Genomic DNA, 12519 nt, shown 5'->3' on the forward strand with positions numbered 1-12519 from the left:
AGCCCTATTCCACAATCTAGAACGCACTAGGTACATTTTCTAATTTCTACGAGGATAACTAGTCAAATACAATCCTCTTGCAGTTTAAGCTGACACCAATACAGTAAACAAATTTTTATTTTCAGTACTTGGTCCAAACACTGTATAACTCTTCGTATTTTAGTGACACAAAAAAAAGTTAGTTCTATTAGGGGTAGCAAAATGAAAATTGGATGGTTAACCATGAGGTTTTTGGTTCAATTCTCAAGATGTTTAGTTTTCTTTCAAAAAAAAAAAAATTCACTTGCAAATTGTCAACCATGGCCCCCAGGGCATATGACGTAGCAGTTGAGGGGTCGGCTTTGAGTTGCTAGCTTTCCCACTGATCGGGGTTCGATTCGTGCCCTCTACGCTGCACATCCTGACTCGCTCGGAAAAGCTGTATGGGGCTATCGGCTTCCCTCCGGTTTGGTGTGCCGGCTCGGATCCAAAGGGCTCGAGTTGGGGCATGTTACAGGTTACAAAAAAAAAAAAAAAAAATTTATCAACCATGTAACGATCAAGTAGTCAATTGAAATGGAAACACAGATGTATGCATCTTTTTTTTTTTTTTTTTTTTTTTTAAAGCAACTGAAATACCAATGTGCGGGGCAAAAGATGGAATATAACAGCCTTTTTTTTAAAAAAAAAAATCGAATGAATTTGCAAAGAACAACATATTTAGGACCAAAAGATGGAATATAACAGCCTTTTTTAAAAAAAAAAAAATCGAATGAATTTGACTTCCATAATTGTTATAAGACTTACCTTGAGACGGAGAGTTTTTTATAGATCTTCCACTAACATGGCTTCAAACACCGAAAGTGGAATATAACAGCTTTTACTAAATGAATTTTAGTGAACAAGTTAGAGGCTTTTTCATTATTTTTTCCCTCGTGATTTTGTCTGCCAAAGTATCCGAGGACATATTGCTCTCTCGTGCGCATTTCCGATAAACAAAAATTACTACTCCAACATTGGTGTAGCGACCTTTACTGAAGTAGTACGCAAGTAATATCATCAATCAACTATGCAAACTCTCCTTCTGCCGGCTGCTCGCTCCGGCACCGCACCGCTAGCGCCGCCGACTTCAGTGGTGTATTCAAACCCCTCACTGCCTCACCTCCTCCTCCTATCCCACCAATCGAGCCTCCACTTGGCACCACTTTCTCTCTCATTCTCTAAACTTCTCAAAACCCACCAACCTCTGTTTTCACCACAATTATCCACTTTCGACAACAGATTATTCAAAACCCTCGCCTCCGGCACTGTATCTACTCCTTATCCAGCCCCCAATGACGACGCTGAAAAGGCCAAGCTTGCTCAGGTCACCCAAGAACCCTCTCTTTATTTACTTGACTACTTACATCTTTTCAGCATATAGTGATTCAATTGTTATACATCTATGATTGTACTGTTATCAGAGCTATGCAGTTTGGGAGACCACTATGACATTTGGGGTTAGGGTTTTAGAGTCAGCTGAAGAATGATTACCAAAGTTTTTATTTTATTGGTTTTACTCATTTTTTAAGTTAGGGCTCGATTTTAGTTTGGATTTGAATGAAAGTGGTGCCTTGTCGTTAGTGGAACTGTGAGAATCTGATAGAACCCAGTGGTTAAGATCTTGAATCTTGTCGAGGGTCTGATTCTCTCCGTCTTCGTTGCTCTTTCCCTTCTCGCTTCTTAGTTCCCACAGGCTCTCTTCTTAACAGAAAATAAAGAATCCATTTCGAAATGTGAGCTTATGAAAGGTATGATGGACTACGACATTGTCACTATTGAGCCTCTGATTGTCATGGAATATGTTGTTTATTGGTGCTTTATTGTTGGCTGCTGATTTTCTTGGATTGTGATTTTAGGTTGCGAAGAGATTAGAGAGTACATCAAGATATTTCAAAAGATTGGGAGGTTTAGGATTTTGGGGGCAGCTTGTTTGTACAGTGGTTGCGGCTGTGATCCTATCATTTTCAGTTGTTATTACCGGGAAGATCACATCACCTGCGACGTTTTATGCAACAGGTGGAGGAATTGCAGCTGCTTTCATTTCTGTTTTCTGGTCTTTTGGCTACATTCGTCTCTCTGAAAAGCTTCGGAAGACTGCCAATGATCCTTCCAAGGTAAGAGATTATAACTCTAATGCACAGATTACGTTTAGAGTTATTTGTTGAGAATTGGAATTCAACTTCTATTGCTATTTTCTTTTGTATAAATTCCGGTTTTTTTATGGAGATGAAATGGCACAATACAAGTGTACTTAGCATTGTTGGGTACAAGAGAATATATTTACTTTGAACCTACAATTGTGGACAGTGATACACATATTGTGGACAGTTTATTGTTTGGCATTATAAGCTGGGGCCTTTCTGCACATATTATACTTCCATTTGATGCACTTAAGCTGACTTGCATCAGACACAAAATGGATGATATTTTCCAATAAATCTTTTTTGATTTCTTCTTTAGATCTCTTTGCTTATATGAGGCATCCAATCCTTCTAAATAATAGAGAATGCCAAAAAGGGAATGATAAGTACATGCTCCAAAAAGCTTCTTGCACACCTCTACTAATGTATTTTGCCTACCATAATGCATTGGCCGACCACTTACGGGAATGAGTGATAAGTGGACCCAGTATTACATTTGAAAGGGAAGTTTGGGAGCCAGTGAACAATAGCTAGTGTATGCCATTTTGCTATCCTGCTTTCCAAGAGGAATTTTGTCATGCTATTACATTCACTGTCTTGATCACTGAATTTTTGTTAGATTTTTTATTCTTTCTTCATGCTTGCTTCTCAGCTTGTGTTTTTGTTCATGACTTTTCTTTTTGCAAGCACTCTGTTGATCGCGGGCTGGTTTAGCTTTGTCCATTAGTGAGTATACCCACATAAGTATAGTTTCCACAGGGCATTGTTTCCTTATGTTGTATTGCTCTTTATCCTGCTTAAATAACTTGTGGAACTCAGGTCTCAGGATATTGTATTTTTCAGGAAAAAAGAAGATTATATGTCTGGTAGAGAAAGGCATGTTATTCAGTTTGATTATGTTTGCAGGCTCCTCCACGTGCTGATGTCGTTAAAAGTTTGAAAAATGGTATAGTTGTGAACCTTCTGGGAATGGGTGCGGCAATACTTGGCATGCAAGCCACTGTAGGATTGCTGGTTGCCAAGGCTCTCACCACATCAGCTAATCCTTATTATCAGGGTGTCGCTCCTGGAAGCAGTCCTGTTCTTGCATTGGATGTGTTCTTGGTACAGGTAACTCTCTGTGATGGTTCGAGTTTGATTATGGATGAGCTGAATTAGTCTAATTGTTACCATAATCCTGAATTTGTCATTAGATTTGAGCTTCTGCTATGAACAACTTTTATAAGAGAACTATAAATCTTATGCTAATTTGTTAACCTTCATTCTAACTGCTGTCTATTTTGTTTACAGGCATCTGCAAATACTATCCTTTCACATTTTCTGGGCCTTGTATTCTCGCTTGAATTGTTGCGGTCAGTCACCCTGCCGCCTTCAGAAAGCATTCCAGTTTTCAAGGCTGCATGAACTCCAACTAGAAGCTGATCAAAATACTTTGATAATAGTTAAATCATCTTTTGCTAGCGTTTTTGTAGCGTGCTTTTAATGCTGTACTGTAACTTGACATGTATCATGTTTTGGTACAACACCGTTAAAGAGGCCATTGACTTTCTAGTACGTTTGCATAAAGAGATTAACATATTCAGCATTTCTGGTGTTCTCTCTGTGTCATGGAAACATAGAAATTTCGAGTCGGGTGCATTTGTTTTCAAAGAAAATTGACCATTTGTGCTTGATTATGGAAGTGATGCTGGTTTTGTCATTTAGGAGTACCAATAGATAAAAATGTTGTGACGAAGTTTTATGAAGTGCCATAGGCGCCCAATCAAGATTTTTGTACGTTCAGAAGTTTATTCAATTTTCTCTCTATCCGACTTTGCCTGGATTTCATCTATCCGATTGGGCTGAAAATTGTGCTATGCCATAACTGAAGTCAAGAATTTTTTCGAACCGTGGAAGATGTTACTGTATAAAACGATTCAATACAAACGTTACACTCTGGGAAAACAATTGAAGTTGATAATTCCATGATAAATAATGCCCAAGTACCACAAGTACTTCTTTAGTTTGACATACAAATTGTATCATTTACTCGAGGATAAGAGGTGCAACACTCGGGAGTGTTTAAACATCAGAAAATCGTCTCAAGGAAAACAAGATCAATCTGCCACTTCAATTCACATTATCTCAAGGTTATCCACCTTTAGGGAGATGCGTTAAATATCAGGAAAGGATCTACAAACCAAACTTGGGAATCACATGGTCAAGCACCTGCTTCCGCAGACATGGTCTGTTGCCTAAACTCTTCATTAGCTTTATTGAAGAACTGATCCCAACCACTCCCTGGACTCGTATCCAGGTAATCATAGGGAACTGCAGTTCTCATACCTGGTCGAACTCCACACTGGCTCTCTATCATTCTAAACTCCAAAACCTTTCCCTCTTCTTTCAGATTCTCTTCCAATTCTTCCCAATCAAATAGCAGCGGCAAGGTGGATCCGCCCCAAGGATTAAAATCCAAAAGCTTAACTCGTCCATCTGCAGTAACATATACATCAAATGCATAGCTTTCTGACTCAAATTTGCCTTGCAATTTATCACTATAAAAATCCTGGATCATCTGTTTTATATCATCTTTCTTGTCAAGAAGCGCAGGATAAAATCCAGTAACCTCACGCTGGGATATCCCAACAAGGAGCCCATTACAAATGAAGCAACGAAACTCCATCTCAGGTCGCAAAGATGCATACCATTTGCGAAGTGCAAGAAAAAACTTTTGGGGTCTTGATGCTGTCTTATCACTACATGAATCATATGCATGACAAAGATCATGGATCAGGGAGTCTGATGATCGTAGCAAAAGTACAACCTCGCTGAAAGAGGAGCACTTGAGGTTCCCAGTAGAACTGATCCAAGCAGAGTCTTTAGGAGCACTCCAGTTAAGCTTGGGAAAGACAGCACCCCCAAGGGATTGTATTGATTCTTTAATCTTTATCTCAAGTTCCGGGAAAGAAGGGGGAGTTGGGGGACTTTCTGCTTCATTATCAGAACCTTCGTGCACTTCATAATCCTCTTCGTCTTCAGGTTTGCGGATTCTATTAGGTAAGGCATCATCATCTGCAATAGAAACTGGAAGAACAAATGGACCGGAATCGTTGAGGTACTCGATGAAGGATTCAGGAAGCTCATGGATAAGGGTTCTAATGGACACCGACTTGAACTTAGGGTACCACTCCTGAATCTGACATCTATTTACTTCTTCTTCCCTCATATTCACTATGAAGAGAAGATGTTATGTCTCTCAACCTGCCAGAAAGCTTTTAATACCTTCTGATTCTGATTGCTGCACAAGCACGGCGCGGTGGCAACTAATCAGCAACAGATATGTAATCCAAATGGAAAAGCTATACAGAGAAAGGAAAGGGTAAGGGCCAAGTACTCAGCTCCAAATCTTCAAATTTAAAAACCTCGTTAAAATAAGCAGGCAAATAAATAACAGGAAATCAAACTGAGAGATTAAGAGGGGGTGGCAAAATGTTGATTCTCATATGATGCAGCACAGAAGAGGTGACTGGTAATTCAAAGAAATTAACAGCCTGCCCAAATAAAGTGTCCGTCCAGGTAGCAAAATATGAACGGCAACTCAATGCATTTCCACTCGTAGGTTACAAAAGCTGTTCCATGATCATCAATCAAAAGTTAGCCTAATAAAAACTATAAACAAACAATTCAACGATCATAACACCACCTAAATGGTACTAAATTATTAGTTTTAAAATAGCACAAAGAAATCGCTTCTTGACCTCGTATACACTAATTTAGCAGTTTTGCTTTGCCTTATGCTTTACGGTAGTATTATAGATATTTGCTTTATGCTTACCGTAGTAGCAGAGAGATGGTAAATTGTGATATATTCCGACTTGTTTATCTTCCAAAAACTTGCTTCTCCGCCGCCGCCGCAGCCTTCGAAATCCTCTAAGATTCTAGAACCCGTGTAGTTGAATATCGCTGGTTGCTCCGAAGTCGGCTGATGTGAAAAAGGTATTGCCGCCCCTTGGTCGAGAGATACGGCAAGCTTTTCTTTTTACAGTGTTGATTTGGAGATTATGTCGCTGCGGTGTCGTCGTGATTTCAGCTTCCAGATTCTCCCGGTTGGGGGAAATGGGCAAAAGTAAAATCCAGAACACCCAAACCAAAAAAAGAAAAAAAGGGAAAGGGTAAATTGGTCCAATCACGCATAGAAAAAGGTTGACCCGCGGGGTTAGTGGAGTCGGGTGACTCGGGTCCCTCCCAAATTCATGGCTCCCTCCAGCCGAGATCCCCTTCGTTGTTGCCAGCAGGAAAAGCAGCTCGCAGTTGGGTGATTTCTGAGGATCGATGGCTTCCAGTCTACAGAACATTCAAGGAGATGACTCGGTTCTTTTACGCGTAACTCATTCTAACATCAAGACCTTTTCTGCTGATGTCCGCTTCTCTCTTGAGGTATTTCAACAATTCACACTCTCTTGCATTTCAATGCTTTGCTTAAATCTATTGTCGCCAGGCAAAGGACTGCGGTTCATTCTTGTCAACTAATGCGACTTGTTTTACCTCTTATTTTGGTACTACTACATGTGGTTGGAAGGTTATCTCCTCGCTTCTATTCAGGGCCAACTAAGTGCTTGACAATTGGGAAAACTGTAATTTTCCTGATTTTAGCGTTTAAACATTGACCAGTTCTAGGCTTTGATAAGAAGTGGGTTCCAATGGCAATTGAATTTAGAACAGCAAGATATTGACTCAAATGAGCTTACTTGTGGTTCTCATAGAAATCTTTTCTATCTTGTCTTCAGATGTCAGTAGAAGCTGTAAAAGATAAGTTGTGGAAAAAGTGTGGTACTTCTGTAGATTCAATGTGCCTTCAGCTCTATGATGATACTGGTGCCAAAGTTGCAGACATCCATGATAACACCAGACCATTTGGTTTTTATTCCCCGTTGGCCGGGTGGGTTTTCTCTCTTATCTATTTTATTCATCCTCAGGTGGAGCAGAAGTTGCATTTGTCAGTCCAGGCATGAATACGCCGTTACATGTGGGGCATAATGCTGTGTAGTAATGAAACCATATTGTTTGGTGATGAGAATAGAGTTGAAATTTTGAAAAATTTTTATTCCCCATTGTCTGCTTTTCTGAATTAGCAATGCTTGCTGGAAAAATCACTTGAAATTGATATATAAGAACATGCACATATAAAATATTTACAATGATTTAACTTTATTATGATACTGTTTTTGTTATCACAGCTATGCAGCTAAGTTGGTTAAGAAAGTAAAATTCCGAGCTGAAACTCTGTGAATAAGATCTCCATATTTCAATAACATTACATGGTTTGAATTTTTTTTTGTTAAATTTTGTCTTGATGGTCTTTTATTGGATGCAACTTGTCTGTTTAGTATTTCAGGGCTGATTGGAAAAAAGTGCATCTTTTAAAATTAACACTATGATTAACATTTTGGTGCCAAAGAACCAGGTAAATAGATGAATAAAGTAAAGCTAAAAGACCAGCAAATTGGCTGTACAAGTGAACCACGACTATTCAAATTGGGGTAAAGTAAGAACCACACTAAGGAGAATATTGCACTTTCATGCCAAAAATCTTCATATTCAAGGCTTATCATCCACGATAGCAATTGTGTTCTTTTTAGTTTTGTGTCTTATTAGCCACTTAGTTGATGTACCTCAAAAAATTTAATATGCTTCTGACCTTTGATTAAGTATTATGTTTGTATTGACAGAGTGGTAGCGCCGTCTCCCCTCATACGCTATGACTTACATGTAAATGTCTTGCTTATCAAATAAGGGGATATTTCTCTGATTGCGTGATAATGTTCTTATCCACATTCTTTTGGTAATGGAGAACAGAAGCATAAAGTTTGAACTTTAATATAGTAAAGTGTTATCATGATACTATCACAACTGTATTCTTCTTGCTTCAACTTCCACTTTCTGTTCTTTTCTGATAGTTACCAGTTCTTCTTTCTTAACAGTTACCGGCTGCATGTTATTGATCTTGATCCCTCATCAGTAACTTCTGGTGGTTGGTTGGAGGATACTTCTCTTGTGGAAAAATACACGATCTCTGACGAAGCTTATGGAAAACGTGATGGTAAATGTGGAAAAAACTTCATTTGGCAAGGATTAGGTGTTAGAAGTCATCAGTTGATTAGCCAATATAATTGCTTTTACCCCTTCTCTGTTCCTGTCATCAACACGTAAAGAGACCTGCAAGCATATATAAACAATTATCTTTCTTGGGCATGGAAGTTCTTCTGGATTTTGTGTATATATTCATTGAAGGCATCTTGTCTCAAAGAGAGTATAACATTACCTTTTTGAAGGAAACATCCCCAGACTCCAATAATTGATTAAAAGATTCTTTGCAAAAAAATTTTTGGTAATTATTGCTCATATAGGTTTAGAGCCTTTGATTTTGCTGCGGCACTTCTCTTCTTGGGGGGGTTTTTTGTTGTTGGGGGGGATGAAGCTTGTAGAAGATGTGTGCAAATGGGTATACCTATTTCTTTGTTGCCTATTAATTGTTCTTTAGAATTACCAATCCACTAATATCCTACATCTCTGTTCTGGGAGTTCAGTTAGAGGGTGCAGAGAGCGCAGTTAGATAAAAGAGAATTCAATAAGATATTATTTGCTGTATCAATAGAAAAACTGTCCTGTATCTTGGATAATTTTTTAATTAAATTTTATGGACAAGGTTTTGAATCTTTAGGTTATACATTTTTCTTTTGTTTCACAGATCTTCTGTGCAAAAAAAAAAAAAAAATTACAGGTGTCTAATTTCTAATCTGTCATAATGTATATATCTTTGTGTGCATTTTAAGATTTTACTCAAGTGATGTGGTATGACAAATGTTTATTGAATCAAACTGAGATGACAAATGTATCTATCTTTGCGTTCAGGTACATTCAGAAAGTTCAAGGAAAAACTAGCACAGCAAAATCCTTCCCTTCTGGAGCCTAAAGTAAGCTTCTTTTCAGGTTTTGTTGATATCTTTCTCCTGACTTATCAGCAAGTTTTCCTGGCAAGCTTATTAATAACTTGCCTAATGACGAAACTTCAGTTTTCTCCTTTGCATTGATAAAACAGAACTGTTCTTTTCTCAAATTTCTCCTTTTTTGTCAAAAGCTGATAGATTACATTCTCTAGGACAGTCTTCAGGTTCTTCACAAAAATAACTCAGTTTTCTTTCTCTGATATGTGGATTCATTTCTCTAAACAGATAGCGGACAACTACATGGAAGATCTTTGCACGAACATTAAGGTTTATTAATCAAATTTTCTATCAAGTATCTGTATTTGTCATCTTCAATCATTTACTTGCAACCAGGGATAAGTTTTCAATATATGGTCGCTTGTTCACTGTTTGGTTGTTTCTCAATATAACCTGTAAAGGTAAAAGGAATGGTTTTTTCTATACTCTGATATGATCTTATTTTTCCTTCTGGTGTGACACCATACATGAACTTATATAATGATTAGCTTATCCAAATGTTAAAATGTGAAACAAAACATTGACTAACATTCTTTTTTCAATTATTTATTTATTTTAATCACCTCTGCCATTGTAGTATTTGTCTATTGATCAACACTAGATATAAAGTTTGGTGCAAGAAAGCTTTTCTCTAACTAATGTGTCCTAATCTGCTGTCCATAGCAGCCATCATTTTCTTCCTGGTTGAACGAGTGGTTCTCAAAACCAGTTTTGCAAGCGTTTTGAACATGCTAGCACTAAACTATCTGTCATTTGGTCATGTTTTAGCCTCAATCAAAGTGAATGGCAATGCTTATTCGTTGATGAAATTACCAAGAATGGTTTGTTACAAGTTGTTGAATACTTGAGTGTGACCATCTTATTTCAAGACAGATATTACATAATGACCAGCCACCCATTCATGTCATCTTTTCTAATGCTTGGTGTCCTAGAACTCTACTGGATAGGTATTTCTGTCGTCAAACTTTAGGTGGAATACTTTTAACCTTCTGCTGGTTGAAATTTGATTGCCTCTGGTTCTGTGGTTAAGTTAACTTGTTCAGCATTAAGTTTCAATGTCGTTTGTCCTTGCTGGAAAGGTAGGAGATAGATGTGAAGTTGAACCTGGGGAGAAAAGAGGTGAGGTGAAATTTGTTGGTCGTGCTGAATCACTTGCACCTGGTTTCTGGGTTGGAGTTCAGTTTGATGAACCACTAGGAAAACATGATGGCAAGTATGTGTGGGTTACTCTCTTAACCTTTTTTCTGGTATAATTTGGTCTTTTGAAAACACTATTTCCTATATGTTACTCCATTTCAACAAGTTCTTGTATTGGAGATTCCTGTTTGTGGGTCTTCACAGGGTGTCATTTCTAAGTTTTTGCCTCAAGTAGAGTTCTGTCTTGGTTTTTGCTTCATGGAGATATTCTATTGATATCGCTCACAGGCAGAAAGGAAAGCGCTATTTTGATTGCCCGCCACTTCATGGTGTGATGGTCAGACCTGACAAAGTAAAGGTATTTAGTAGAAAGTATATTAGTCAGAGTACATAGCTAAATTTCTGTGTTTCAGCATTTCTTCCTTTTTATGTTGAGCATTGCTTCTGGCAATTCATCTTGCATGTCTCATCGGTAATGCCATGAATTTTTTCTGCTGATTCATGTTTTCTTTCTTTTTCTTTAGGCTCCAAGAAAAATAAATTTTTTAATCCGTAGGCACAAAACACATTCCATAGCTGAAGAATTTAGCATATATCACGTGATTCTCATAAATTGATGTATTTGCATATGTTTCAAGGGCATGAATAAAGACACCAAGGACTTACATCTTACATAAGAGTTATAGTCTCAGATACTGCTATTTGGAGTGATAAGTAAGCCACGTGTCAGATTGATGTGATTGGTATGTTGCGAAAAACTAATTCAAAAAACGTTATGGCTTCTATTTGGTGTCAATGATTTGTTTGAAAGAAGAAACTTGGAAAAGGAAAAGTGGATGTTGAACCTGAAAAAAAAGAGAGATGAACAATCGGCAATGCAGAGTTACTTTTATAAGTTCTTGCTATATTTCCTGATTGAACACTTGTATTGTAATTTAGTTATTTTTGCAGCTTCACTTCTTGCTTCATTTCCTGATTGAATACTTTGCAGGTTGGTGACTATCCGGAGCGAGATCCGTTTGAAGAGGATGAGATATGAGCAGATTTGAAGATTGTTGCGGACAACCTTCGCTTCATTCATAGGCTAAATACACAGGGCTTCTCTATTTGGTTTTTCCTCCAGAGATTGGAGGTAGGTGGTTAGATTTAGGACTAAGACACTGCAAAAATGGAGAATTGAGTCCTACCATTTCTCCAGTCGTCCCTGGATCTGGGGTTGTATTCTTGCAACTTTAGAGCGGTGAACACTTTTCTTGAAGTTTCTTATGTTCGTCTTGTTTGCTCCCAAACCCCCCCCCCCCCCCTCTCTTTTCTCTTCAAACAGAACAAAACAAATGTGTTTAGGCATTTGTATGTTTTGCTGATGATAATTGTTTTAATCGAGAGGTCTTGTACTGGTGTGTTGGTAATTTCCGTTTTATCACGTTTATTTTTCTTTTTCTATTTCATTTGTTTAGTTTTATTCCTTCTAATCAGTTATCGTGCATTTGTATCTCTACGCCTGGTGAGTTGAATTTTGTGGCCTTTAGAATGTCAACCTGTAAAATTTCACTGGTAAGGAACTGTGACCACCGATCCCGTTGGTGAATTTGGGTTTTGACAGACTGAATACTAGATTCTGGGAAACAGTCAAATTTAACTTAAAAGCCTAAAGCAAACAAAGCCACTGTATTAAAAAAAAAAAAAAAAAAGGTAGAATCACCCTGATGTAGCGTTGCCCACAGCCAAAGGGAAATGATGTATGTATTAACGTTTAACCTAACTCCAATCTGCTTTTACTGTATTGTAAATGCAGATTTTGCAATCGTTCCTTGACTGAATTTGCCTTCTTAGGAGTCAGCAATATTTCTCATATGCGAATGTTTTATTACTCTATTATCCTTTTCTTGAGCTAAGAGGTGACAAAATTGGATTTACGGGAGGGGCAAACGCGAATTTTTTCTAAAAAAAAATAAAGTCATAGTAAAAGAAAAGGTTGGGGGATGATAACATGAGCTCCATGCTGTATTATCATAATTACCAGCGATGGAATATATTGGATTAAATAGTCGCCACTCTTACTCTATTTATCTCCTTCTCTAATTTTTATCAGGACAAGTTGCATGATGTATTATGGCAAATTAAGGTTTTTTTTTTTTTCCAGAAAAGGGACAGCGAATAGCTAAATAGGTGGTCAAGTACTTGTGAATATAATAAATCCTGTGTCAAAGGAAAAGATTATCAAACGAATACAT

At 37.8% G+C, this 12519-nt stretch overlaps 2 protein-coding genes and 1 pseudogene across 2 annotated transcripts; 2 read left to right on the plus strand and 1 right to left on the minus strand.

Moving 5' to 3' along the window:
- The first annotated feature begins 905 nt into the window (after positions 1-905).
- LOC113731470 (protein TIC 21, chloroplastic-like) lies at positions 906-3747 on the plus strand. The gene is made up of 4 exons (XM_027256760.2): positions 906-1345; positions 1878-2135; positions 3069-3272; positions 3453-3747. Exons 1-4 carry the CDS (start codon positions 1049-1051, stop codon positions 3564-3566), a joined length of 873 nt encoding a protein of 290 aa, XP_027112561.1. The 5' UTR covers positions 906-1048; the 3' UTR covers positions 3567-3747.
- A 351-nt stretch (positions 3748-4098) lies between these two features.
- Positions 4099-6264, minus strand: LOC113731468 (uncharacterized; annotated as a pseudogene).
- Positions 6265-6352: 88 nt separating this feature from the next.
- On the plus strand, positions 6353-11694 carry LOC113731471 (tubulin-folding cofactor B). Its single transcript, XM_027256761.2, has 8 exons — positions 6353-6581; positions 6932-7083; positions 8126-8244; positions 9057-9118; positions 9377-9418; positions 10228-10361; positions 10574-10643; positions 11277-11694. Exons 1-8 carry the CDS (start codon positions 6477-6479, stop codon positions 11322-11324), a joined length of 732 nt encoding a protein of 243 aa, XP_027112562.1. The 5' UTR covers positions 6353-6476; the 3' UTR covers positions 11325-11694.
- The last annotated feature ends 825 nt before the right edge of the window (positions 11695-12519 follow it).

The sequence above is a fragment of the Coffea arabica genome, chromosome 2e, assembly GCF_036785885.1.
Source record: "Coffea arabica cultivar ET-39 chromosome 2e, Coffea Arabica ET-39 HiFi, whole genome shotgun sequence".
Classification (NCBI taxonomy): domain Eukaryota; kingdom Viridiplantae; phylum Streptophyta; class Magnoliopsida; order Gentianales; family Rubiaceae; genus Coffea; species Coffea arabica.

Coding starts and splice junctions, on each gene's coding strand:
- LOC113731471 (XM_027256761.2), top strand. CDS start 6,477: ATGGCTTCCAGTCTACAGAACATTCAAGGAGATGACTCGGTTCTTTTA. Junction 6,582..6,931: donor ATGTCCGCTTCTCTCTTGAG/GTATTTCAACAA, acceptor TCTTGTCTTCAG/ATGTCAGTAGAAGCTGTAAA. Junction 7,084..8,125: donor TTTTATTCCCCGTTGGCCGG/GTGGGTTTTCTC, acceptor CTTTCTTAACAG/TTACCGGCTGCATGTTATTG.
- LOC113731470 (XM_027256760.2), top strand. CDS start 1,049: ATGCAAACTCTCCTTCTGCCGGCTGCTCGCTCCGGCACCGCACCGCTA. Junction 2,136..3,068: donor CTGCCAATGATCCTTCCAAG/GTAAGAGATTAT, acceptor TTATGTTTGCAG/GCTCCTCCACGTGCTGATGT. Junction 3,273..3,452: donor TGGATGTGTTCTTGGTACAG/GTAACTCTCTGT, acceptor TTTTGTTTACAG/GCATCTGCAAATACTATCCT.